The sequence below is a fragment of the Muntiacus reevesi genome, chromosome 3 (genome assembly GCF_963930625.1).
Source record: "Muntiacus reevesi chromosome 3, mMunRee1.1, whole genome shotgun sequence".
Lineage (NCBI taxonomy): Eukaryota > Metazoa > Chordata > Mammalia > Artiodactyla > Cervidae > Muntiacus > Muntiacus reevesi.
Window position 1 is genome coordinate 165,051,231 of NC_089251.1, and position 24,059 is coordinate 165,075,289.

Below are 24,059 nucleotides of genomic sequence, written 5' to 3' on the forward strand. Positions count from 1 at the left end.
GTCTTCCTTTCGATGCTCAGAGCGTCACTGCCTGGCCACGGGAGCCTGCTCCTCGTCAGCCTTTTTAATTCCATCCCCAAGGTGGCTGTGAGAACACCTTTGTTTTCTGATGGTGAGAGGTCCCTGGCTCTTCTCGATTATTCCTGCCCCCCTCAGGGCATCCCACGGCCTCCATCTCCCAGGACTTCTCTCTCAACCTCTGTCCTCACTCTCCTGCAGGGCTCCTGCTACCTGGCCTGGAGTTGCCCAGTTTTCAGCACCAGAGATTCTCTTCTGCTTATGACTATTCAGTTAATACCCCTCTGCCTCCTTTAGTGTTCTGTCACCTCTACAGTGTCTGCTCACTTCGCTAAGTGCAGAGAGTGCGTGGGGTAACACATTGTACCACTTCTTCGCTACCTGGACATCGTGGCCTCAGCCAGCAGCTTAAAGGAGTAGCCTATCTTTAGTTAGTTTCATATTGAAATCAGTAATTTTAGTTCTGAGATCCCATCTCATCAGACCAGTAAGCAGCTCCATTTCAGTTACTCCTACTCCCCTGTTTAGTCAGGCTCTGGTTTTTTTTATAAGGTGGGGGAAGTTGGGGGAAGGAGGGGGAGGCGCGCCCGTCTGGTTTTAGTAATCTGACCAGTTAATGACAGACGTGTCCCGTGACAGTCCCCAAGTCCCCATCAGGTGGAGTGGTGCGGCTTCACTACAACACTGCTCACGTGCATAAGTCCCTCTGGGCTTTAGCAGACAGCCTGCAGTTATGATTTGGTTCAGAGCACGGCTTCTTAACCTCTGCACACCATGGATCCCTCTGGTAATTTGATAAAGCCTATGAACTCATAGATGCTTAAATTTAATACATAGGATTACATGGGAGACCGATTATATTGAAATACTATTATCAAATTTACAAATTTATAAAATATGTACTTTAATTTCAAACTTAAAGAATTGCAACAATAATATATTTCAGTAGACTTGTCAGTTATTCCTATTTTATCCCATTTGTTTTATCATTCCCCATTTACTTTCCATATATATATGTGCGTGTGTGTATATATATATATATTTTCTCTTTTTTCTGCTTGCGCTGGGTCTTCGTCGCTGCACAGGCTTTCCCTAGTTGTGGTGAGCGGGGGCTCCTCTGTAGTTGCAATGCTCGGGCTTCTCACTGCAGTGGCTTCTCTTGATACAGGGCACGAGCTTCAGTAGTTGCCACACACAAGCTCGGTAGTTGTGGTCCGTGGGCCCAGTTGCTCTGAGGCATGTGGAACCTTCCTGGGCCAGGGACTGAACCCATGTACCATGCATTGGCCGGTGAATTATTATCCGCTCCCACCAGGGAAACCCTATAGGTATATTTTTTCCATGTCTGTTTTTATGCACATTTACAGTTTTCCACCCTGTGCCTTTCGAGAGTTAGATACAGGGTCAGTTCTTGGTCACCAGTGTGAGAATGTGCAGTTGGCATTCAAAGGAACCATGAGCATGATGCTATTTTCAGGTAGCTGCAGCAAGTGACATGTGGTGGGGAAATAGATGCACCTTCTATTGTTTGCAGGGCTTCCCTGGTGGCTCAGACGGTAAAGCATCTGCCTGCAGTGTGGGAAATCCAGGTTCGATCGCTGGGTTGGGAAGATCTGCTGGAGAAGGAAATGGCAAACCACTCCAGTACTCTTGCCTGGAAAATTCCATGGATGGAGGACCCTGGTAGGCTACAGTCCATGGGGTCACAGAGAGTTGGAACACGACTGAGCAACTTCACTTTCTTTTCTTTCTTTTCTGTGCTGCTGTTACTGTGGCTTTTTGTCCTTGTAATTGAATACAATGAAAGTTTCACTTAAGGGTTAGGAAAGTAAAGATACAGTTTTTTCACATCCAAGCTTACATCCTCTCTCCCCTGAAATCTCTCTACCCCAGACCTTTAAGGATAACCTGGCTTACAAACTCTTGCTTTAGAATGAATGTCATTTACGCCCAGTGAGTTTGAACAAGTTGCAGAGCTCGAAAGTTGTAATTTTTTATGAAGAAACACTAGAGATGAGCTCTCACATGTATTAAAATGAAAGGACACACAATTAGACGCAGTATCAAAATGCTCCACCCACCCTGGCAATGAGTTGCCTTCCCTGCTTTTATTCTCTCAGTTCACTGGGAGAACTGGGTCAGTGAGCGGGAAAGCGCTTCTCAGCTTTCCGGTCACCTACTCCCACAGCTAAAGCCTGGGAAATTTGCTGACTGTACTTCTGGAGGGAAGCCAGGCAGGAATGGTTCTTGGTCTTCTACCATCCCACATGTTACCATCAAGATGGCTCCTCCTGTGATGTCAGGATCCAGGTTTCAGTCTTGTTTTGGTTTTTGGTACCATTGGACACTCCAGTCAGTCACCTTGTCTCCAGGTTCAGCCTCTGTTGGAGGACCTCAGGGCCCAAGGACACAAACAGGATGCAGACTTTTGGACAGTGTAGACTGTGACTTCTTTTTGATCCAATGTGGTGAACTCCCAAGGGTCAAGAAAACAGTGGATGTGGTGCATTGAAGTGCTTTTTCCACCGTAAAGCTTTTGTGGTCTTGGTTTAAGGACAGTCCAGCAATGTTAGGTGCTGTTTCATTTATTTTAGAGGCATTATATTTCTTTTCCTAAGAACTTTCTGCTTCTGACTGTTGCTCATTTTTCCATAGCCTTGTATTTTCTCACTGAGTTGTAGGAGATTATCGCATGTTAGCAATCTGCAGTAAGAATTGAAATTTTCTTTTCCAAGTTTATTTTCATGTTTTAATGTCTACTAGGACTAGTCCCCACTATTCTTCTCTTTCATAATTTTCCTAACTCTTCTGTTAATTCTTCCATATGAATTTGAATTTCAATTTAAGAAGGCTTAAAAGTTTTCTCTCTCTCTTTTCTTTTGGCTGTACTGCACGGCTTGCAGGATCTTAGCTCCCCAACCAGGGCTTAAACCCCGGCCCTGGCAGTGAAAGCACTGAGCCCTAACAACTGGACTGCCAGGGAATTCACCCCCCCACCCCTCTTTTTAATTAAAAGCTCTTTGATCAGTTATTATTGTCTGTATTTTAACTGTTTCTAGTAACGCCTTTTCTATTATTCTGATTGATAGATTTTAGGTAGACTCTACTGGCATAATCTGACACCAGAACATTATTTGTTCAGCTCTGGCTTTTCTTACTGGGTAAAGATTTATGTGTTAGTCTCTGTACTTTCAGATAAGAGGACACAGAGGAAAGAACTGAGAAGTCTCAAAGACTGCTGTCTTCTAAGAATAATCCCACAAGTTTTCTAGTCTAGCAACAGTTTGCATAATGAAAGTTCCCTGTAAGTCTCCAAAATATTTTGAGTCCTACATATTAGTTCTTTCTAATTACTATATATAGTACAGAGGTTGCTTTTGTTTTTGCTTTTTTTGTGAAACAAAAAATATTAGGCCCCCTTTTTCACTAAGAATTTTAATCATCTCATTGTCAGGGTGGTTTATGGTGTTTCGGAGGAAATGGACTTCCTTATGCGGAAAGTTTTGGAGAAGTTCCTTCAGCTACAGTGGAAATGTTCTGTTTGGAAGCTTTAGTAAAGCATTCTGAGGTAATTTACATTTTAAAAATATGGTCACATTTTATGATCACACTGAAAAAATTATACATGTTGATTCATTCAAAGGAAGTAATTCTAATTTTTTATAAAAGAAGAAAGTTTTTTGCTTGTTTTTCTGTTTTTTTCTCAATTGTTAGCATCGATAGTCATGATTTAGCACCAGTACATGAATTTCATCTTTGCTAAGTATTTCTAAAAATGGATTTAATCTTAACTGCACATAAAACAACTTATTGTTTAAATATAGCATTTACCTTTGAGTTATGCTATCTTCCATTACCTTTCTCAGATAGTTTTTGCAAGTAATATTATCAATAATATTAACATTTACAAATATTATTATTTAACTGGAGTTAATTTTCAGTTTAAAATATGTGCCAAAGATGTAAGACAGGAAAAAAGTAAATACTTGGCAAAAGTATCTACTTGACCATAGCCTTGAATTTTAACCATAGCATGTATATGTCAATGATTTTAAAAACCTTTTTTTGCATTATGACAACGTTTCTATCATGATCATGGTTTGATTTTATAAAGAAAAAAACAACAAACTGTGGTGCTCAAGCATTAGTGCATAAAACTCATCCAGGAAACATGTTTAAAATGCACATTCCTACTCACCTCTGGCAGTTTGAATGGAGTCGATGTGAGGTGGGGTCCAGGAGTTCGCATTTGTAACAGGCACCCCTGGGGAGGCTGATGCAGGCAGGGCATCCCACATCATGACAATCGGTTCTAAATGCTCCAGCTTAATTGGGAACTGTTAGACATGGCGCAAAAGTGCGGTGGTGTCTGGTCATCTCAGCTCCCACTGGTGGAGTCAGGAATTGAGCACCAGACAGAATGAGTGTGGTAACACACTCAAAAGGGAATGTGGGAGAATAAGCTTGACTTTTTTGTGACTTATGACCGGTGTCTGAAGCAACAGGTGCATCTGCAGTAGTACGTCCCGTGCATGGAACGTAGCAGTGTCCAGAAACTTCTCAACGCATGACATGTCTCAGTTGATCTATGTCCCAAAGGCATACTTTTAAATGCATTTAAAATGTGGTGAAATTTAATAAGAATTTAGAGAGGGAAAGTCATTGCATCTACAGGACATGGTGTCACATAAGTGATAAAACTAAGTGCTAGGATAAAGAGCAAGACCACCCTGGGGATTGTGGCAGACTGTCATGGGTCAGTTCTGTCATCTTACCTTAATCCATAGATTTCCTTTGGCTTTCTTTGATCTCTTTTCTCCATTAAAAATGTGTATCCCCTTTTCTTTCTAATTTTTACCTGATCTTTCTCTTTTAAAAAAAATGTCCAACTCTTAAGTTTGAGGTGAGAACCCCTCTCCCCACCAACCCCAGCTGTGGGCTTGTGTGGGGTCACAGATGTTGCTTTTCTGTATCTGAGAGTTCATATAGGCAAAGCAACATCTGCCACTTACCCAGGGGATTATTTGCTGGTATCAGGTGGCAGGTTTCTCAAGGGGAGAAGACCCTTTAATGTAGTTTGAAACCAATCAAAGTATCCATATATATTGAAACAATTCTGAAATAATGACATCATGGTTCCATCCAACCAAGAGCTAAACAGAATGACTTTTAAGAATAAAAACGTCACAAGTCTTAGTGGCCTTCATTTTTCAGTGCTTTTTAAAGCATTTCCCACAAAAATGGGGATTGGCTGACTTATTGAGCTGGGCTGAGAGTTTGGGGGCGTCTCCCTGGGTCTCTTCCTTGAGCAGGAGCCACCGGGCTGCCCACCAGCATGCTCTGTCACCTGGTTAGTGAACTTGTGCAACATAAAGTGAGCTTTCATTAATTTATTGTGCTAGATACCCACACACTGTGATAAAATTGAAGCAAATGGAGGCTTGCAACTACTGCAGAGGCTGTACCAACTTCACAAGGATTGTCCTAAAGTACAGAGAAATATAATGCGTATCCTTGGAAATATGGCTTTGAATGAACATCTTCATTCTACTATAGTTCGCTCAGGTAACAACTTTATGTACTGAGTATTTGGAATCCAGCCCTCTGTTCTCCCACCTCTACCCCTCCGTCGTGGTACGCTAATTTCTCAACAGACATAAGGCTTTGCTTAGGGTTAGTTTCGGGTCCTTAGAGCATGTCATTTTAGTAGAGGCAAAGAATTGCTTGAGACATGTGGATAATCCACACCTAAGCTAATCAGTGTGTGGACAGTCACAGGAGAGCAGTTTCGGCCATGACGACCATCTTTGATATGACCTGGGTAACCAAGAGACATAGGAAGACTAAAGAGAGGTGACATCCCCGCCTTGTAACGAATAAACCACCTGTGGGGAGATGCTGTGGGTGACATTTCCCGCCTGCTGTAATCTCTGTCATGATGCCTGCACGATGGTGGTTTTCCAGCTGCAGCATCCCTGCCTCGTTCATGGTTCAGCATTTGGCATTCTGCCGTAAGCTAGAGCCCTTCCTTCTCTGCCTCCTGCCTTCCTTCCTTCTCCCTCCCTCCCTCCCTCAGTATGGGTACATGGACTCCTAATTTTGGATGGTTTACAACTTACCACTGTACTTTGTCATTTGACGCCAGACCGTCCCAGCTTTGGTCAGTGGAGCCCAGCCAGCTGGCTCCTGTGTTCTCTGATGTACCGACTTCATTTTTGGAGGCATTCCTTACGTGCTGGTGTAACACCATGTTCCAGGCTCACTTCTTCAGAGAATCCTGTTTTCGTTTAATGGAGGCTGGTTGTTAAGAGACCAGGTTTGGGTGCTAGCTAGATGTGCTTATTGCTCCTGGGGTGTCTTTGCTCTTTCAGTGGAAAAAGCAGGGTGATATATACAAATAAATGTATACATACACATGTGCACATATGCATGCATGTGTTCAACAATGTTTAGTAGAGATGATGAATTTATATTGTATTTTTTCTTGTATCTCTCTCCATTTCTTTTATTTTTATTTTTTTTTTCCATTTATTTTTATTAGTTGGAGGCTGATTACTTCACAACATTGCAGTGGGTTTTGTCATGCATTGACATGAATCAGCCATGCAGTTATATGTTCCATTTCTTTTAAAATGTATCTTTAAGAGTGTCTTGATAAGCAGAAGTTTTTAACTTACTGAATGAAGTCTGAATCAGGGATCACAGACTTTATTCCTATAAAGAACCACTCACTGTATTGATTTTATTTGTTCCTCTTTTTTTTTTTTTTTTTTTCTTTTAAGGTGGGAACTTAGATCAGTGATTTTAACCTTTTTTCTTGTTTCAGTTATCTATTGATGTGTATCAAACCACCCCAAACTCACTGGTTAAAACAGCAGTCATATATTTTGTGCATGAATCTGAAATTCAAGCAAGATTCAGTAGGGAGGGCCTTTATGGGCGCTGTGCTCCATCAGCTGGGAGTTCAGCCATGGGATGGAGGTTTCACTTTGAAGATTGCTCACTCACACGACTTGTAAATTGGTACAGGCTCTCAGCTGGGAGCTCAGCCAGGGCTAGGGGCATTAGCTTCCTTCAACACCAACCTTGGGCTTCCTTAAAGCATGGTGGCTGGATTCCAAGGGTAAATTTTCCTAGAAAGAGCCAGGTATAATAAGCTCTTTTGCCTTTTACGAAAAAATCAAGCACTGGAAGTAATTTTTGCCAAATTTATTGATTAAAAGCTAGTCACTAAGGCTGATTCATATTTGAGGGGAGGGGATTTAAAAGGGTTTTAGACCCATCCCCTCTTGATGAGAACAGTGTCAAAAGAATTTGAAAACATGTTTTGAAATTGTTACAGTTATTTTCTAATATAGGTATTTAGAGCTGTAAATGTCCTCCAACCTGCTTTAGCTGCATCCCTCAAATTTTGTATGTGTTTTCATCATTATTCAGTTTGAAATATTTTCTAATTCCCCTTATGATTTCTTCTTTGTCTCGTGGGTTACTTAAAAGTGTGTTGGAATAATTTACAAAGATTAATGGCTTCAAATGGCAACCCACTCCAGTGCTCTTGTCTGGAGAATCCCAGGGACGGGGGAGCCTGGTGGGCTGCTGTCTGTGGGGTCGCACAGAGTCGGACACGACTGAAGCAACTTAGCAGCAGCAGCAGCAGCAGATACCATATGTCTCTGATTTCTAGTTTAATATTCCAGGCATTCAAAGAACATACCCTGTAAGATTCTAGTCTTTGGTAATTTGACACTTATGTGATGGCCTGTTTTATGGTCTATCTTGGTGAATGATCTATTTGTGCTTGAAACGAATGAATGTTCTGTACTTGAGTGAAGTGTTTTATATCGATATGTAACAGTTAAACCAAGTTGGTTGATTATATTATTCAAATCTTCTCCAGATCTTTAGTTTTGTATCAATTACCAAGACAAGTTAAATTCTTCAACTGTGATTGTAAATTTGTCTGTTTCTCCCTCTAGTTCTGTCAGATTTTTCTTCCTGGTGAATTGTTCCTTTTTTTATTAAGTAGTTTCTCTATCACTGGTAATACTCCTTTTCTTGGAGTCTACTTTATCAGGTATTAAAATAGCCAACTGACTTTTTTTAATGCTTGCTGTTTGCATTGCATGTCTTTTGTGTTTTTCTCTTTTGCTTTCATTTTGCTGTGCCTAAAAATAAGTACATCTTTCATAGACATCACATACTTGTATCGTCTTTAGAAAGTTCAGCTTGATAATCCCCTTTCATTGGAGTGTTTTCTCTGTTTGCCTCTAATACAATGACTGATACTATTTGGTTATGTCTGTTGTCTTGCGGTTTGCCCCCTTTCTGGTTTTTGTTTGCTTTTTACTCCTTTATTGACTATTTTGGGATTACTTGAGTACTGTTTTATATTCTATTCTTTCTCCTCTTTCAGCTTTTTTACAGTATTTAATGTGTACTTTTTGATTGTATCTTTCACTTATAACAGTCTATTCTGAATTCATATTATACCATTTCATATATAATGTGAGTGTCTCACAGCAGTGTAATTTACTTTATGCCCTCTGCCATCATTTGTGGTACTGTCATAATTACAGACTATAATATGTTACAGGCCATAGACGTCACAATATATTGTGCTTATTTTTCTTTTAATAGTAAAGTGATATTTAAAGAATATAAGGAAAAAATTTTTATTTACATATTATATCCAGAACTCTACCTTCTTTTCTATCTAAATTTGCATCTGATATCATTTCCCTTCAACCTAAAGACCTGAGTCTGGTGGCAATAAATTCGCTCAGCTTTCATTTTCTGAAAATATCTTGACTTTTATTATCCAGGGATAGGTTATTTTCCATGGATAAAAAATACTTTATTGATAATGTGGTGTTTTTTTTTTCTGTCAGCACTTAAAAAAATATCACTCTATTCTCCTTTTTTTTTGGAACATCAATCTTTTATTGATAACAAAACAGCAATTTGGGGGCATGTTTCCAACACACCAAGAGCAGGCTCCTGTCACCATGCTGGTGTGTGTGTGTGTAGCCTGATGAGAAGTCTCTTAGGTCCGTTTGTTCTCTTATAGGAAATGTGTCTTTTTTTCCTCTGCCTTCTTTTAAGATTTTCAGCAGTTTGACTGTGAAGTATCTAGTCTATTTTTACGTTTATTTTACTTGGTATTCACTGAGCTGCCTGTATCTGTGAGTTGATGTTTTGATCAAATTTGAAAACTTTATAGATAAGTGTATCATTAGATTTTTTTCTGTTCCTTTTTCTCTCTTTCCTCCTGAAACCTCATTTCTGTATATTAGACCTCTTGATTCTGTCCCACAGGTCACTGAGGCTCTGTCCATATCTTTCCAAGATTCTTCTTCTCTGTGCTTCCCCTTCCTGTTTTTTAATGTACTTTTACGGAGGTGTAGTTGACACACAGTGTTACATAAGTTTCAGGTATACAGCATAGTAATCCACAGGTTTTGATTTGTTAATGTGATGTGTCACCCTGAGGGATTTGCAGGTGCAGAACCATCTTTGCACCTCTGGGGTAAATCACACTTAGTCATGGTGTATGATTCTTATGATGTACATTGAATTCAGCTTACTAACGCTTTGTTGAGAATTTTTGCCTCTATGTTCATCAGTGATATTGGTCTGTGATTTTATTTTTTTGTGATATATTTGTCTGGTTTTGGTATTAGGGCGATGCTGGTCTCATAGCATGAGTTCGGAAGCATTCCCTTCTCTGCAATTTTTTGGACTAGATTGAGAAGGATAGGTGTTAACTCCTCTCTAAATGTTTGGTAGAATTCGCCTGTGAAGCCATCTTGTCCTGGACTTTTGTTTGTTGGGAGTTTATTATTATTACTATTATCACTGATTCAATTTCCTTATTGGTATTTGATCTGTGTACATGGCTAAAGTATAAAATCAAGTCACTGGACAGTAGGAGTAGTATAATTCCGTTTAGCAAAAATAAAAGTATATGGAGCTACAGTATATATGTATAAATTATAGGCATGTAGTTGAATTTTTAAAAAGGTTTGGAAGGGTATCTACCAGACTTTTAACTTGGGTTACTTCTGAGGCTATAAATGGGAATTGGGAAATGATGGGAATGCTAAAGTGGGATGTTCATTTTTAAATGCTGTTTTTGTTTATTTTTACAATTAAAATATACTCAGAGGTTATGTAATTAAAACCAGTAACTATTTAAGAAAGACACGCGTTTTCCAGGGAGCGCTTGATGGCTTGCAAAGGTGCAGCGTCTCGGGCGTTGGTACAGTGCTCTGTCAACTGAAGAACGCTGTGGGGATGGCTGGTGCCACGCTTCCTCTTGTGTTACCTCTCTTGTGACTCCATGAAAAATGAAGCCACATTTTTGTACATGCCAGTAACAAACTTGTATGTCTCTCTAGGTAGAATTTTAAAACATTATTTATTATAAAGCATTCTACAACAGATTTTGAAGAGGGGTTTTCTTTAAAATTAGAATATTGTTAGAGAATTGTTGGGTCTGAAATTTCTTCTGGATTATTAAACAATGGCCTCCTATCATCACAGTGATTCTCAACACCTTGCCACAGAAAAGTGGGAGGCGGACATGAGGACAAGCTGCTGTCTATTGAGCACCTGCTGGGCTTGGTAATGGCAGTTTTTATATAGATCAATTTATTAGAACCTTCCTTTGTGTCAAAGGAGCAAAGTAACTTGTCTGAGGCTCCATAGCAAGTAAGCAGGGCACAGAAATTTGATGCCCAAGTCTCTTTGACCTGAAAGCCCATGTTTTGTTTTATTTTAAATAATACATGAACAGACTCTCCTTATAAATACTTCGGAGAACACAGATACAGTAAAAAAATTAAACCCACCTTTATACAGAGCCCACCCCAATCCCAACTGCCTCCCCTCCTAAGAGGTAGTGACTGTTTGTTAGTTTGGTCTTCTTTCTAGATCTTTCTGTTTGTGATGTGTACATGCATGCATAAACTTTCACACATATTTATGTACATAAAGCAGTACACTTTTAAACAACAAAAACATCAAAAAGAATTGCAATGGTACTGCAGAAAGTATTTCTTTGTCTCTCTTTAAGAAAGTTTTTCCAAAGTGTTATATAGAGAATGGATAAAAAACAAGGTCCTACTGTATTGCATAGGGAACTATACTCAGTATCCTGAGATAAACAATAAAGAAAAAAAAAACAATAAAGGAAGAGAATATAAAAAAGAATATATAGATATAGGTATAACTGGGTTACTTTGCTGTACCACAGAAATTAACACGACTCTGTAAATCAACTATACTTCAATTAAAAAAAAATTTTTTTTTCCTCTGAACCTCAGGTCTTAACAAGTTCATAATTAAGAAACAACTTCCTCATGGATATTAAGGCCTGCTAATCTGACTGCCAATCAGAATGAAATAACTAGTATTAACTCACGGAGTTTAATAATCATTGCTAAAGCAAAATAGGACCTTTTCTTACCATTTATGACCTCATCCCTAGTAATTACAACTTTTGTTACATTTTCTAAACAAACAAAAAAATGGCTGGGGACATCATGGCGTTGTGTTGTAGGACCCAGAGGGCCTTGGGGAAGAATGGAATTGGGGTGGTCAGGCTTTTCCTCGCAGAGGTTTGCCCCCCTCCATCCTTTTCAGCCTGAAACCTCTCAACAGCCTGAGAGCGATGGGGGCTGGTATTTAGGGAGTATGTTCTCTTCACCAGGCTGGGTTTCCATACTGGCGGAAGCAATCAAGTCTCGGCACATCATGGAGGCCTCCCATGCCGCCAGAACGCTGGCTAACCTGGACCGAGAGGCTGTGCCAGAGAAGTACCAGGACGGCGTGTACGTGCTGCACCCGCAGTACCGCACCAGGTGAGGGCCCAGCGCCGCTCCGTCCACGGGACAGGGGCCTGGAGAGCTTCACGTTCCAGCTCCTTCTGCACGCGTTAGACCCGGGAAATCCCGTACAGATGCCACAGATACCTCATTTACCCAGCAGTCTGCAATCGCCAGAGAATGGGAACCAGCTAAGTCACCAGGGTTATTTTCTACCAAGGGCTTACCTTTAGGAAGACTGCATTCACCTTTTATAACGTGTCTCACTTAAACTTTGTGATGCCTGTTTCATTTTTGTTACATTACACTTTTTCATGTAAATGTAAGTTGACTGATTAGGATTGTAGAGGCTGATCTGGATGAAAAGGGACTAGGACATTGTTATATGCAGGCACCAAATGAGCCTGGGCCTGGAACTCAAGGGACTGGAGAAAGCTTAGGCGAAGTATAAAGGCCTGTACCTGACAGAATGAGCTGTAATATGCATTTGACTCATGCTCCTTCCTAATGTTATTTCTGGTCACTATTTCCAGCTGTATCATTGCTAAGACAATAAATATAAAAAGGACCACAACAAAAAAATTACACACATCTTGGATTTTTGTCAGGCACTTAAAAAATAATACCTCAGAAAATAGCAAGAACTTCTTTTCAACTTGAAAAATAGATGGCCTGCTTAATTCTCATTTGTAAATAATGTAATATGGTAATGTATTTTATATGTGTGGCATAATTGTGTGTGTATTATAAATAGCTTGCAAGTAATATGCTATTATAATTTTTAAAATGTCATATACAAAGAGAGAATAATGTTACTTTAAAATCTCATTTGCTTTGTTTCTGGTAAACATCACTTTCCTTGATAAAAATAATCTCTTTCATGCACACTGAGTTTGAAACTACATTAGCATATTATTTAATGTCTTAACTATTTTTACTGATTTGTGTAATATTCTCATGGAATTCTCTGGAGGGTAATCTATGACATGTCACTTCATTGATCTCTAAGTGCTTTGCAGTTGATTGTGGTTGGTCTGCCTGGCCAGCTGTGTCTCCATCCTTATAGAGACAGCAGTGAGCACGTGCCGTATGTCTTTGCCAAAACTCTTTTAGGGTTCCTCAGCCAACCTGTGCTTATAAAGCTTGTCTTAATTAAAGCTGATTTGATGTCATATAAACCTGCTAAGCAGCAGCCAAAGAGAGTGCTGTGTAGATTCCTATCAAATACTTTGATAACGCATTTTTTTCTGCTTCTTTTCAAAACTCTCTCCCGCCTATTAGTCAGCCCATTAAAGCAGATGTCCTCTTTATTCATGGCCTGATGGGAGCAGCATTCAAAACGTGGCGCCAGCAGGACAATGATCAGGATTTAACTGAAAAGGTCTCAGAAGATGAAAGCAAATATACAACGTGTTGGCCCAAGGTAAGGAAGCAGCTGCCTCTGGCGGGCCACCCGTGTCCTGACACACCGCTGTGCCACCAGGCTTTGGGTCCTCATTGTGACGTGCTTGTTTTTCTCCTTCTACTGGGATTTTTTTTCCATGCAGTTTTTCTTCCCTTAGAGACACCTACAGTATGTTACATGAACAGCTGGGCTTGTCACTCTGTTGTATAATGTTGGGTCCATTCTATGACACAAAGTGTATTAAGTGAAAAAAAAAAACGGGTAAGAGCCAGTAATAATAGTTCACTAGCACTAAAAGTATAATTCAGTAAATAATATATTGACAATTGACTAGTTCTATGATTTTAATAATTATAATAATAGAAAGACTTTGAAGAAGTAATTCTCCTTTGGATTTCTTTGACATTATTTCTCCTAAAGAGCCTAAATGCTGTGATGAATTTACTGAATGAAATTTACCTAAAGCTCAGTGAAAACTAATGCTGTAAATATGTATAGTTTCTGGGGCTTCATCCCACTGCTGCTTATTCACCTTCACAAGGACTTATTAGCAGAAAGAATAGTTGGCACCCTCTCTCTGGTGACACTGGAACATGGAGACGATGATAAAACTTGGGTTCATGGAGACAGAACCGTGACTCTAATCAGTATTTCTGAGTTCTCAGATCAGATCTCTTCCTCTGTCACTCTGTTCCGTCTGTCCTGAGATCAAAGCTTTCTATTAAATGCTTTTAAAAATCCAATTTGATCTAGACTCCAAAAACAGGCCCTGCTTTTGTCTATAGCAGATTAAAATCGAGCATACTCTTAACACCTACATAGGCCTTATGCTATAAATACTGATATCATCTTGTGAGCAGTGATATAAAGATAAAATGCTGCAATTATTTTTCTGATCACCTTTACAGTTGACTCCAATGCAATCTTTTACTAGCTGTCAACATTACAAGGGTCCTTTAGTTACAAATTTCAGTTGCTAAGAAGTGGGACAGTGGAAATGAATATTTTTCCTTTTGTACCTTTTATTTTACATAGTCGTGGTTAGCAAGAGACTGCCCTGCTCTCCGAATAATATCTGTGGAGTATGACACCAGCCTCAGCGATTGGAGGGCCAGGTGCCCTACCGAGAGGTAACGGAGGGGAGGGCCTGGGCCACAGGTGGCCCTCCGGGAGGGCGGGGAGTTTTGTCTCTGATGTCACAGCCAGGATTTTCTTCTTAACCTTTTCCCTCTTCCTTCTAGAGAGAGTTAGCTATAAGTAATGAAACTACCAAAGGCTTAGGGTATTACTGTTGGGTTCCTAACATAGTTCACTTAAAACTTCTCATAGTAAGGACCACTCTTGAGAGTCCCTTGATCTGCAAGGAGATCCAACCAGTCCATCCTAAAGGAAATCAGTCCTGAATATTCATTGGAAGGACTGATGCTGAAGCTGAAACTCCAATACTTTGGCCACCTGATGCGAAGAACTGACTCATTGCAAAAGACTCTGATCCTGGGAAAGATTGAAGGTGGGAAGAGAAGGGGGCGACAGAGGATGAGATGGTTGGATGGCCTCACTGACTCAATGGACATGAGTTTAAGCAGGCTCCAGGAGTTGGTAATGGACAGGGAAGCCTGTCATGCTGCAGTCCATGGGGTCGCAAAGAGTCGGATATGACTGAGTGACTGAACTGAACTGAGTAAGGACCTCAGATTCAGAGCACAGTCTCCTTAACTCCTGGAAATAAACATGAGGCTTTTGGCTTTTGTGTTCCCGAGCACACCACGTAAAGGCAGCCGAGAGAGGTGCCCGGCTGTGTAGGCTCCTTCTGTCACTTGTACGTTGTATGTGCCAACTGTAGGTGCAGGGGACAGCACGCGACTTCTGGGCTTCAGGAGCCAGACTGTAGCCACTTCTGCCTTTGACTCACCAGCCACTTTAGGTCATTTCACTGGTCTGGGAAGTTTGATCTGCAAATGGAGGGAGTTGTTCTGATCAGTGTTCTCAAACTGTTATCTCTGAATGATCTCCACCCAGGTTCTGGAGGAATGGTGCCTAGGGGTCAGTGGGCAAGTCCACAGGACTCCCTCCCCACTTAATTCAGACGAGTGCTCATAAACCTTTACTTAAAGGATTCTCCAGATACACAATTTAAAACTGCTAGACCAGAAAGCTTTAAAGTTCCCTTCTAGTTTGAAAATATGTATTTGAATGCTTTGATTCTGATTAGCTTTGTGCTGTTTCTAAGAAATATAACCAAAATGATGGAAACTTAGTGTTTGTAACATAAATGCAAGTAGAATTAAACAGCAATGAGAGCTGACTCCATAGGTGAACTTGCACTGAACTGTGTGGTCTCCAGTGAGGCCACATAGCGAGAGGGGGTCGCACAGTCTAAGGCGGGGGCGGGGTGGGTGCAGTTTGATTCCTGAAAATTGCCAGATACATGTTAGATGCCTAAACAGTGCTTGTTTAGTAAATATTTCCACTAATGCCAGTGTGACTAAGTTAGAAATGGGGAATAAGCAACTGCAGAAATCAACCCGAGAGAATGGAGGTATGCCTGACTCCGAAACATAGCCTGTAGAATTGGTCCAGTAAACAAAGGATCTTGCTTTATAAAGTGGAGAGCAAAATTTGGGGGTGGAGGAGAGCGACAGCGTCCTGTCATACCTGCTGTCCTCATTTTGTCAGAAAGTCCATCGCATTCAGGAGCAACGAACTTCTGAGGAAGCTCAGAGCTGCTGGTGTTGGGGACAGGCCAGTGATATGGGTGTCACACAGCATGGGAGGTAAGTGTGTTTCACTGTTGCCAAGCCAGCACTGTGAGTTGTCAGCCATCGAGCTAAGCGAAGTTTCTGCGGCTATGTAATGGTAGCCCCTTTTCCCCTGAATTAATGTTTCTGGCGATAGCTCGGAGGTTTAAAATGACTACTCTCCTTCCATGCTATTTGTTTTTCTAGAAAGGGACGACTAGTAACAGATCATATAAAAAGAAAATGAGAAAATAAAAAGAAGCAAATGAGTTTGCCACTTAATGGTTTCATGAGGCATTAAGCGTGATAATGAGTAAATGTCAGAAGCTGTCCATGGCATGTATAAGCCCAACTTGTAAATATCGCTCAGCACGCATGGCTGGTCCCAGAGCCCCCCATTTCTTCCCTGCTTCTCAGCCATCGTTGAGAGTCTGTCATTGCTGTGGTGCCCACAGCCCCAGCCCCCTTCAGGCCTGCTTTCCCCTGGCCGGAGCCCGTGATGGCGGTGTGATCGCAGGGCTCGGCTCTTTGGCCCTCATGCTTGCTGGCTAGCTACATCTCCTGTTTCTCCCAACCCTCTCCCCCAATCCAGTATTAAATTTTCAACATCCACCTTGCAGAGGGCCTTTGTGCCGCTCCTGGCCTAGTTTATCTGATGACATGCTCAGGGTTGCTGGCTCTGCGCCTGGGCTTTGGGCAGAAAGGTGGACCTAACACTTCGTATCCTGAGCCCCCTGTTACCATCCATGTTACCTTGGGTTTCCCTGTCAGCTGCAAGCCCAGGTTGGAGGACAGAAGAGAAGGTGTCTTCTCCCACAGCAGCTTTGTTTTCTCCAGGATATGAGAGTCTGTGTCTTTTAATATTAGTACTGTCTTAATGGAGTGGTGGTTAGTGGGGCGGGGGGCTGGCCGTGCGTACTCACCTCCTTGATGGGCACTCAATGTGCAATGCCCGACCTTCTTCTCTGGGAGAGGGCATCCTGTGAAGTAAGAGCTGCCTTACAAACAATTTCTAGAATCTCACCTGTGTGCAGCCTTGTGCTACATGTTTTAGAGGCTTAGGAGCATGACTAAGTGTTAATATTTTTAGGCCTTGCTTGTTGGACTACAGAGAATGATTGTTTCAACTTTTTAAAAGAAAGCATCTCTTTCTGTATTCTTGTTTCCCTTTTTTAAACAAACAATGAAGCAAAGGAAACTAGCTTACACATTTTTTCTTTTCCTTCTCTATGACTAGGTCTTCTTGTCAAAAAGATGCTGTTGGAAGCCTCGAAGAAGCCAGAAATGAGTACTATTATAAACAATACCAGAGGAATAATTTTTTATAGCGTCCCTCATCATGGATCCCATCTGGCTGAATACTCTGTTAATATTCGCTATCTTCTGTTTCCCTCTTTGGAAGTCAAAGAGCTCAGCAAAGGTAATTTCTTTCTTTCAAAAGGAAATTGGCATTGTATTAACACCAGGTATACAGGAGAAGGAGGAAGACAGTTTCTAACTTGACTGTATTACCTCATTTGACTGTTTCTATATTAGTTGTGTTTAGACTATCATGGAAAACTTTTAGTTTGGGGTTAATTTTTCTTTGATACCGTCCCTTTTTCTTCTTAGCCATTATTTTCTCAGGTGGTGCTAGTAGTAAAGAACCCACCTTCCAATGCAGGAGACATAAGAACCACGGATTCGATCCCTGGATCAGAAAGATCCCCAAGAGAAGGAAATGACAACCCACTCCAGTGTTCTTGCCTGGAGAATCTCATGGACAGAGGAGCCTGAAGGGCTGTGATCATTAGGGTCTCAAAGAGTCAGATATCACTAAAGCGACTTAGCAATTTTTTTTTAGCACACATTATTTTCTCAAGAAATAAAACAATTTTAATACTATCTTAAATATTTACAATTTTTAAAGATACATAATGTTCTGCTTTTAAGTATTATTCCAAATTACCAATGAGCTATTTTTTCCCACAGGTTTGGAAAATCAACTATTAAAATATACATGAGCTTTAAAGATGTTCACCATATTAACTATATAGCACTATATTTATTTTGGGTTAATGAGCATCTTTTCTCTCTCTGGAACACCTGCTAATCAGAATTTTGGGACACCTGGATTGAGCCTTATTATGCCATTGTCATTTTGCTCAGATGTTCTTTTTTCTGCTTTATGGAGAGTTATTGGACTTTACCTTGAAACCTTCTGGTGAATTTTATTTTTTGTTTTGCAGTCAGATTTTATTTTCCAGCAGCTCTTTCTTCTGTGATCCATTTTCTTTTGAAATCATCCAAAGATACCAGTTTTTTGTAACTGTCTCCTGCACTCAGGTTTTCTGTTGGCTCACCGGGTCTCTCTCCGGCGGCAGGCTTTCCTCTGAGACCTGGCACCTCTTGGGTGCCCTTTCATATCCGAGGATGGGGGACAGGCAGGGCCAGGTGCTCTGTGATTGCACACAGGCTCTGCTGGTGAGAGGTGCTTTAGGATGCACGTGGGCGTGTCAGCTGGCACGCTGCGGGACCTCCGTCCTGCATGCCACACTGCCCCGGGCACTACTTCCTGGCAGCCGGTAACGTGAGAAGCTGCTGCCGCTGCAGCCGGCTCCTCAGTTCCCGGGTGGTTTTAGCCCTTTACTCTTGTCTTCATGGCTTCTTAGGAAGTAGAGAAAATAAGCCACTACCTTGAATCAGAACCCTAATTTCCTCCCCAAATTGGTAAGGTTGCTGCATTTTATTATGAACTAGATACACAGGACTTGTCACGTTCTCGTTCTCTATAATTCTACAGATTCTCCCGCCCTTAAAACACTGCAGGATGACTTTCTGGAGTTTGCAAAAGACAAAAACTTCCAGGTGCTGAGTTTCGTAGAAACACTACCGACCTACATTGGGAGCATGATTAAACTCCACGTGGTGCCCCTGGAATCGGCAGGTATTCACTCTTCTGAAACTTGTTTGACCTTAGATTCCTGGTAGGTGGTCATCATAAACGTCAGCTTTTAGATTAAGTTTCTCAGTTTTAGAAGACAGCTTTATGAAGATTTAGATTCTGTTACTCTGTTAAGCCACAGATGAAAATTTTTCGGCAAACATTTAACCTTGCCTTTTCCTGGCCCCCTTTGATTTAACTGATTAAATTAACTGATTAATTTAACTGATTAAAACTGATTTAACTGATTAAAACTGACAGCACGGGTTAACTGGCTAACGCTGTGTTAGCTTCCACACTGAAAGCTGCTGCCTTCAGGTAAGAATGCAGAACTTTTCTATCAGCCCAATTAAAAGGAGTATTTCATTTACCAGACTGATAGCCGCCTGCAGGATCTTTGAATCTACTACAGGTGTGGGTGCTTAGTCAATCAGTGGAGGGCACATGGGGAATATTCAAGCAACAAAGATTTGAAAGGACGAAAACTGTGTTAAGTCTCTTCCTGCTCCTGGGATGAGGACATGGCCAGTACCTGCTCCTGCAGCCAGTGTAGGCTCCTTGCGGCAGGGCTCAAATCTCAGTTCTCCTGGCGGCCTCCTCTGTTCCTCTGTGCATAGTAAGCAGCGTGGACGCTCCACGCCCTGAAATGCTTTCCCCTCATCCGGCTACCTCTTGAGTTTGCTCATCAGACTCTTTTCTGATCCCCTCAGAGGCTGAGTCAAGTGGCACTGGGGGCTCCGGGCAGTCGGACGTGGAGCGTATCCGGAGCACCTGCCGTTGGGCCTTCTGTCCTGCTGTGTTAGTTATTATCTAAGTAAAATGAAAAAGTCTTGGTACCCTCTAGTGGAACCTGAGGAGACTTTACCTTAAAGTAATATGCCATGAGGGGAAGGGTTGCTGTCTGGTGGTTGAAGAACCTGAAGAGTTCAAAGGACAGTGCCTTGTTTTTGTTTTTTTTTGGTCTTTTATGATGACTTTGGAAGCTTAAAGCAGAATTAGTATGGTGGACCAGCTGCTGGCAGTGACATAGCCTTGCTGTAATTCTGTCCACCCCTTCTTCTGGGTCACCAGCTGGCCTGTCTTCCTTCATAACCTCCACCTGCACTTGCTCGCCAGGCTGGCCTCACTAGTACCCCCTGGCGCTGCCATCTCGGTGGGCTTGGCTAGGCTGAAACATCAAAAACTCACCCAGGTCTCCCAAGCGCCATGTCATCTTCCCTGGTAGTGAGCATAGAGGGCCTGGGTATAGAAAGGATTCTGTGTGAGACGTTCCCATTCTTTTCATCAGGACAAGGGAGCGCACTGTCGAGTTTCTCATATTAACTCTAGAAAAAGAAGTGGTCCACAGAAGTGTGGGATACCTTAGTATAGCCTGCAGTGTATAAAGGTTTTGAAGACGACAGTGCTCAGGCACAGTTCACTATCAGATCAGGAAGCAGGCAATGCACACACATGCAGAATTTATGAGAAGAGCATAGAATTATAATGGCACCTCCTGAGGCTCTGTCCTCTCATGATTAGGCACATACAGTTTAGCTAGAGTCAAACTTTAAGTTCCTTTATCTTTTAGAGATCACTGTCACAAACAACTTGACATTTACATCTACCCATCTGGTCTCTTTCCTTGTTGACAGGGGGCAGCTTATATTTTTACCTAGACTTTATTGACATTTCTGTTTTCTTTAGATTTAGGCCTTGGAGATCTAATTCCTGTGGATGTTAACCATCTGAACATTTGTAAGCCAAAGAAAAAGGATGCTTTTTTGTACCAGCGCACCTTACAGTTCATCCGTGACGCATTAGCCAAAGACCTGGAAAACTGACAGCCGTCTTCTTCCCTTTTCATAAGTGAACACAGTGCAAGAAACGTGCTGTTCTCTTTTTTAAGCTCTACGCAATCATGCAGACATAGTCATTGTGGGCATCCAGGTGTCTTGGAGTATGCCGCAGGCAACGGACTACTGTTCTGTAAAACAAAAACATAAAAGTGGCAATCAAGAATGAAGGGAGGACTAGACCGGACGGTTTTGAGTTAAAAAAAAAAAACAAAAACGTCCTGTATGCCAGTTTATTTTGTGCAGCATTGTCCCTGGTGATCGGGAGCAAGCTGCTATGGCTACAGAGCACGTGTCCTGTGACTTCTGCCGTCTATGGCCGTCCCCGGCTCATGCTGGGAGCAGCACGGATAACTTCTGCAGGGAGAGCCATCCCCAGCTTAGCACAGAAATGCCTCTTGGAGGGAACCTAAAGTGGAGAGAGAAGGAACTAGAACCTTCAAGACTCTGTTTTGGGTCTGGGTTTCCATGTGCTGTAAATTTTTAAAACCTTGTCAGTGTAAACCTTTGTCTAATGTGTTGGCTTTGTTGTACCTCGTGTGATCCATGGGTCAGTTCCTGGTAAGTTTTTATTTTCATATTGCTGAGAACAAGTATTTTTCTTTTACAAAGAGTTCTAGCCTATAATAATTCCTTCCCGACTGTAGCTCCCTACACTTTTAATTTTTCTCAGATAAGAAGAATAAATCCATTATTGATCAGAGTGTGAAATAAAACTAGTCTAAGCCAATACACGTATTAGCAATAGTATCAAGATTCTCAAATTCATTTTAGCAAAATAAAGTATACCTTTCCTTCTTGCTAATTTGGAAGTGGTATTAATTGTCTCCAGCATGTGAGAAATAGGAAATCATATTGATGACTTTTTGAAAAATAATTGAAAAATAATTCACATACTATAAAATTCACTGTTTTAAATGTACAGCTCATGGCTTTTTGGTGTAGTTACAGAGTTGTGCAACCATGACCACTATATAATTGCAGAACATTTCATCATCCCCCCAAATAACCCCATACTCACCAGCAACCAGTCTTCCTCTGCTGTCCCCCCCAACCCCTGATAAACACTAATCTTTTGGTCTCTATGGATTTGTCTATTACGGACATTTCATATAAATGGAATCTTACAATGGAATGGAATCTTATGTGACTGTCTATGTCCAGCTTCTTTTTTTTTTTTTAACACTTGTTTATTTATTTGTTTTAGTTGTGGTACGTAGCATCTTCAGTTGAGACACGTGGGATCTAGTTCCCTGACCAGGGATCGAACCTGGGCCCCCTGCAATGGGAGCACAGTGTCTTAGCCACTGGACTACCGGGGGAGCCCCTAGCTTCTTTCTTTGAGCATGTTTTTAAGTCTCATCCATGATGTAACATGCATATATGTAGTATTTTGTTGTTTTTTATGGCAAATAATATTCTGTTGCTTGGATGTGCCACATTTGTTTACCCATTCATCAGGTGGTGGACATTTAGGTCCTTTCTATGTTGGGGCGATTATGAATAATGCTGTTGTGAACATTCGTGGACAAGTGTTTTTGTGGAGATGTTTTACATCCTCTTTGGTATATACTAGGAGTGGAATTGCTAAGTCATGTTAAGCTTATGTTTACCATTTTGAAAATGATGACCATTTGTAGAATGGGATAGTCAAAGACAAGTACAGCATCTGAAGGTAGACTGGGGTCATCCATAAACCCTAACAACATCTAATTGTTTAATTATGCAACGACCTAACAAGTGACTTGACTTATTTTCCTGCTGCAGAGAATGTGCTGGTTAGCTGTCAGCAATAAACTAGCTAATGGGATCACAGGGTAGAGGTGTAGGTATGTTTGGTTCTTTTTTTTTTTTTTCCTGTTTTCCATGAACCATGGCAGATAAACCATGACTGGAACATCTGTTCATTAACATGGAGTAACAGAATGAAACTCCACTTCATAAAATCTCGATATAGCTATTATAGCTGTGCTTTAAAAATAAGGTCTAGGAGAGAAAGCTTCTGAATTACTATAGTTTCTCAGGCAAGCCACCATTTCTGTTTATTCTTTTTATGAAGTGGATATGATATACACAGATTTACTTCAATCTTGTGAGATTTAAGTCAATAATATTTTTTTAAATAATCATCACCTGAAAAACTCTTAAGAACACAATGTATGAAAACATACACATTTGAAACAGTTTTAAACTTAGGCCATCAATAAAATGATTCTAGTTCAATCAGCCTTGTTTAAATATCCTTTCTGGAAGAGGATTTCAGGTGAAGTTTTCTACTACCTTTCCCCTCATGTGAAAGTCACTTTAAATGACTCATCCAGAAGGAAATAAAACAGAATACAGGTGTGTTAGAGAGCAGACTACTGAAAGAAAGAAAGTGAAGTTGCTCAGTCATGTCCGACTCTTTGTGACCCCATGGACAGTAGCCTGCACCAGGCTCCTCCGCCCATGGGATTTTTTAGGCAAGAGTACTGGAGTCGGTTGCCATTAAGCAAGTTGTAAATACAATTCAGATGACAATGAAAAAGTAGTTATGCTCATCTATAACCCCTTCACTTCTTTCTGGTTTCATTGTCAACCCTAAAAGTCGAGGGCACTGATTCCTTCTTTACTCCAGTGTGTAAATGTCACCACAGAGGGACTGCTCATGGGGCATCAGGATACCTTTCTCGATGCTGGCTCAACCATTCACCCAAGGTTACACCGACAGCCGGAATATAGTGGAGGCCGTGGCCCTCGGCTCAGGGGGCACGCCCGTGGTGTTGGGTGCTGGCAGACTTCCTGTTGAGAAAGGTGACACGGTAATATAGTAATGTATCTCTTGAACTTGGTTCATAATTTATGATGCCCCTCAAATTACTTCTAATTCCTAAAATTTGAGTTTTAGGCATGCCCTCCTGAATTTTCACATCTTTGTAGTATTTAATATGTTAATGTTTGGTTTGGTTTTTATTGACATTTGGTATAAAAATTATGTCCATGAAAAAGATGTGTTCAATAAATTAAATTTTAATTAAAAAATTAACATTTTGAAAGCTTTTAAGAATTTCATTGTTTATTTTGCATCGAGTCCATCTCTCCTGTTCCTGTTTCAGATAGTTCATTACTTTTCATTCAAGCAAGACCTTTTTCAATTGACTTCTCCCCACATAGGATTACTGTCAGATGTCCTCTCTCTCTCTTCCAAAGGTCCCAGAATCCTTTTCCATTTCTATTGCCCAGTCTCTGATTCTGATTTTCACATTTGGCCTAATTGGTTCCTCATCCTAGTGATAAAATAGAACTGTAATTCAGTGAACATGTTTGAATACTTAT

General features: G+C 41.0%; 1 protein-coding gene across 4 annotated transcripts in view; it reads left to right on the forward strand.

The window, feature by feature from the left end:
* The window catches only part of SERAC1 (serine active site containing 1), a 55,664-nt gene extending 31,933 nt beyond the window's left edge, over positions 1-23,731 (forward strand). For all 4 annotated transcript variants that reach the window (XM_065931050.1, XM_065931052.1, XM_065931051.1 and 1 more), the window contains 9 exons: positions 3,473-3,586; positions 5,421-5,583; positions 11,729-11,879; positions 13,125-13,266; positions 14,284-14,378; positions 15,925-16,022; positions 17,224-17,406; positions 18,769-18,912; positions 20,596-23,731. In XM_065931050.1, the coding sequence (XP_065787122.1) occupies positions 3,473-3,586; positions 5,421-5,583; positions 11,729-11,879; positions 13,125-13,266; positions 14,284-14,378; positions 15,925-16,022; positions 17,224-17,406; positions 18,769-18,912; positions 20,596-20,732 (1,227 nt within the window). In that variant the 3' untranslated portion in view covers positions 20,733-23,731. The remainder of the gene's footprint in view (positions 1-3,472; positions 3,587-5,420; positions 5,584-11,728; positions 11,880-13,124; positions 13,267-14,283; positions 14,379-15,924; positions 16,023-17,223; positions 17,407-18,768; positions 18,913-20,595) is intronic.
* The last annotated feature ends 328 nt before the right edge of the window (positions 23,732-24,059 follow it).